The sequence below is a fragment of the Colobus angolensis genome, unplaced genomic scaffold (assembly GCF_000951035.1).
Source record: "Colobus angolensis palliatus isolate OR3802 unplaced genomic scaffold, Cang.pa_1.0 Scaffold88, whole genome shotgun sequence".
Taxonomy (NCBI): Eukaryota; Metazoa; Chordata; class Mammalia; order Primates; family Cercopithecidae; genus Colobus; species Colobus angolensis.
Window position 1 is genome coordinate 6,709,642 of NW_012122709.1, and position 4,452 is coordinate 6,714,093.

Genomic DNA, 4,452 nt, shown 5'->3' on the forward strand with positions numbered 1-4,452 from the left:
GCCAGGATGGTCTCGATCTCCTGACCTCGTGATCCGCCCGTCTCGGCCTCCCAAAGTGCTGGGATTACAGGCTTGAGCCACCGCGCCTGGCCCAGTTCTGGTTTTTTAAAATTGTGTTTATTGCTGCATTTTTTTTTTTTTTTCCAGGAAACTTCCCAGTCAACTTAGGAATCTTAATAGTATTAACTTCCTCCTTTCTGCCTTATGATTTTTACCCATCCTGGTAGTGATGGCACTATTGAGTATCACAGGATCACACAGCTGGTACTCAGACTCTTAAAATGGTATTTCTTTCTTTCCCCATTCAGGATCGTGTCCTGATAAACCGTATTGACCTCGTCTGCCAGGCCGTACTCTCAGGGAAGTGGCCTTCTAGCCGTAGGAGCCAGGAAATGGTAACAGGAGGAATTCTGGGGCCAGGCAACCACTTGCTAGACAGTCCCTCATTGACTCCTGGAGAATATGGTGACTCTCCAGTCCCCACACCACGAAGTAGTAGTGCAGCTTCCATGGCAGAGGAGGAAGCATCCGCAGTCACCACAGCAGCAGCCCAGTTCACCAAACTTCGCCGAGGCATCGATGAAAAGGAGTTTACAGTTCAAATCAAAGATGTAAGCTCAGCATATGGGCATTGGGAAGTGGGGAAGGAGGCTGGAATCCTTGCTGTAACTAATTTTACTAATAGGTTACTAAACTCATTTGGTTAGCTGATTTTAAAAATGAGAACACAGAGCTTACAAAGATCTATTTAGGAAGAGTCATTTTTCCTGGTTGTTTTCCTTATTGAACCCTATTGATTATTAATCCTATTAATATTCAACAAAAAAAAGTTTCTTAAATTAGTATGTTTAGAAATAGCAGGATTTTGCCCCTGTGATGAGTTGCCATGCTAATACGGAGACACCAGGTAGGGAGTTTTACCCTGCATTGGGTGTTGTTGAAATAAACTCTTTCTCGTAAATGCTGAGGGGCACTAGGTGAAGAAGTGAAATCTTTCTAAGGAAAAAGTGTATATGTTTTCTTGTATTCCTAATTTTACCCTTTAGTCAGATGGCCTGCCTTCTCACCATCGTTGGGCAAGAGGATGATTTATAGCCCACATCCCTCAAAGCTTAATCTTTACTTTCAAAAACATGTACCATATGATGTCTTGAGTGGGTGGCTTGTCTTCCTAGGAGGAAGGATTGAAGTTAACATTCCAGAAGCACAAGTTGATGGCGAATGGAGTAATGGGAGATGGACATCCACTGTTTCATAAGAAGAAGGGGAACAGAAAGAAGCTGGTAGAGGTGGGTGGTAGAGAAAGTCTTTAACCTGATGATTAGATTGTCCTTTTATTCCCAATAATTGATGAAGGCAGTGGGATTGTGGGAATGGAAAATACTAGAGTCATTTCATGACTACCATTGGCTCTGCTCCCCCTCCCTCCCTCCCCCAAAGAAGAGTATGTGCTCATGGGGGTGGATTCTGGGTTTGCAGCTGGAGGTGGAGTGCATGGAAGAGCCTAATCACCTTGATGTGGACCTGGAGACCCGGATCCCCGTCATCAATAAGGTGGATGGTACTTTGCTGGTGGGTGAGGATGCCCCTCGCCGGGCTGAACTGGAGATGTGGTTACAGGGTCATCCAGAGTTTGCTGTTGATCCCCGATTTCTAGCGGTGAGTGGCAGTCCCATCCAGCAAGATTTAAAGTCATTCCTTCGGTATTTAAGCTGCATGAGAAAGAGAAAGTATGACATACTATATCATCATTTCTGTATCTGCAAGATAAGGGTAATAATTAGTAATACCCAGTCTTCCAACCTCACAATTGTGATGCCCAAAATAAAATAATGTTGAAGTACCTTAAGTGCTAGGCAAATATTTACTATCGAACTATTATATAAACCATCTAATATTTTTTGGAGAGATCCCACTTAATGGCAGTTTTCCACTAGGATTAATCCTTTATCTATGTAATAAGCATTTATTATCAAACAAAAGACACTAGTACTTTAATAATTACTCCAGAGAAAATTTCTATTCCTGTAGGATAACTGACTTTTTTCTATTGCAGTATATGGAAGATCGCAGAAAACAGAAGTGGCAAAGATGTAAAAAAAATAATAAGGCAGAATTGAACTGTTTGGGAATGGAACCAGTACAGACAGCTAACTCTAGAAATGGGAAAAAGGTGAGAGAAATTGCAGCATTACTACTCTGTTCCCACACTAGATGTGACATTAAAGGCTTTCAATGATGATTGTGACTAATGTTATTTATCTTTTTTCCTATGTATGTTTCTGTGAAAAATTATCTTGAATTCACCAATAAGGAAACCAGTTTTTTTGTTTTTTGTTTTTTGTTTTTGTTTTTGTTTTTGTTTTTGTTTTGAGACAGAGTCTCACTCTGCTGTCGCCCAGGCTGGAGTGCAGTGGTGCAATCTCGGGTGCAATCTTGGGTTCAAGCATTCTCCTGCGTCAGCCTCCTGAGTAGCTGGGATTACAGGCACCTGTCACTGTGCCTGGCTAATTTTTGTGTTTTTAGTAGAGATGGGGGTTTCACCATCTTGGCCAGGCTGGTCTTGAACTCCTGACCTCATGATGCACCCACCTCAGCCTCCCAAAGTGTTGGGATTACAGGCTTGAGCCACTGCACACGGCCTTAAGTTTTCTAATTCTATATATTTTAGAAGTGTTCGGACAGGTCTACTAAGGAAAATAGTCATGAGATTTCCCAATATATAAAAGGTTGAGAATCACTAATAATATGTCAGTAATGGAAAAAGCAGAGGAAACTGTATTTTATAATTCATAATAATAAATTTGGCCATTAAGTCATTCTATATTTTCAAATTTACTTACACTTTTATGATGGATAATAGGCCATTTGGTGGATTTAAGTACCCATAGTTTCTTCTTTCCACCAAATTACAACTGCAAAAGTTTCTCTTGGCTATGCTTACCTTACTTTCTGCAATAGTTGTATTTTTTTTAAATTTTTTATTTTTTTGAGACAGAGTCTTGCCCTGTTGCCCAGGCTGGAGTGCAATGGCACAATCTCAGCTCATGGCAACTTCTGCATCCCCGGTTCAAGTCATTCTCTTGCCTCAGCCTCCCGAGTAGCTGGGACCACTGGTGCATGCTACCATGCCCAGCTAATTTTTGTATTTTTAATAGAAAGAAGGTTTGCCATGTTGGCCAGACTCTTCTCAAACTCCCAACCTCAGGTGATCTACCTGCCTCAGCCTCCCAAAGTACTGGGATTACAGGCATGAGCCACTGTTTCTGGTCAATAGTTGTAATTTTTTTTTTCTTTGAGACGGAGTCTCGCTCTGTTGCCCCGGCAGAGTGTAATGGACTGATCTCAGCTCACTGTAACCTCCACCTCCCAGGTTCAAGTGATTCTCCTGCCTCAGCCTCCCAAGTAGCTGGGATTACAGGTGCATGCCACCACGCCCAGCTAATTTTTGTATCTTTAGTAGAGACGGGGTTTCACCATGTTGGTCAGGCTGGTCTCGAACTACTGACATTGTGATCCGCCTCAGCCTCCCAAAGTGTTGGGATTACAGACGTGAACCACAGCGCCTGGTCAATAGTTGTATTTTTAAAGCATACATAAATCATTGTTTGGTAGAGTCATTTAAAATGGATTAGCACTTGCCTTATCTAATCATTCCCCCATTTGATCTTCTACAGAAAACTCGGTATCTGTGAGGGATTGGTTCCAGGACCCCCACAGATACCAGAATCCGTGGATGCTGAAGTCCTTTGTATATAAAATGGTGTAGGGGCAGGTGTGGTGGCTCTTACCTGTAATCCCAGCACTTTGGGACACTGAGGCAAGAGGATCACTTGTACCCAGGAATTCAAGACCAGCCTGGGGACCCCACTGGGACCTTATCTCTACAAAAAATTAAAAAAATTAGCTGGGCCTGGTGGTGCAATCCTGTAGTCTCAGCTATGGGGGGAGCTGAGGCAGGAGGATCACTTGAGCCCAGAGGCTGAGGCTGCAGTGAACCATGATGATGCCACTGCACTCCAGCCTGGGCAATAGAGTGTGAGACCCTATCTCAAAAAAATAAATAAATAAATAAATAAAAATAAAATAAAATCATGTAGTATTTCCATGTAACCTACACACTTCCTCTGATACACTTTAATCTCTTGATTACTTATAATACCTAACACAATATAAATGCTATGTAAATAGTTGTTACACTGTATTAAAATTTGTATTATTTTCTCTTTTTATTTTTTAGTTTTTTGTTGTTTTCAAAGATTTTCAATCCACAGATGGTTGAATCCATGGATATGGAAGGCTATGTGCATACACATATATTTATGTGTCTGTATAACCACATGGAATATCTTTTTTTTGAGATGGAGTCTCGCTCTGTCGCCCAGGCTGGAGTGCAGTGGCCGGATCTCAGCTCACTGCAAGTTCCGCCTCCCGGGTTCACGCCATTCTCCT

The 4,452-nt window shown here is 42.0% G+C and overlaps 1 protein-coding gene across 2 annotated transcripts in view; it reads left to right on the top strand.

Moving 5' to 3' along the window:
• CHD8 (chromodomain helicase DNA binding protein 8) overlaps nt 1-4,452 on the top strand; it is a 50,401-nt gene that overhangs the window by 42,984 nt on the left and 2,965 nt on the right. For both annotated transcript variants that reach the window (XM_011930929.1, XM_011930930.1), the window contains 4 exons: nt 309-611; nt 1,176-1,289; nt 1,480-1,659; nt 2,057-2,173. In XM_011930929.1, coding sequence (XP_011786319.1) covers nt 309-611; nt 1,176-1,289; nt 1,480-1,659; nt 2,057-2,173 — 714 coding nt within the window. The remainder of the gene's footprint in view (nt 1-308; nt 612-1,175; nt 1,290-1,479; nt 1,660-2,056; nt 2,174-4,452) is intronic.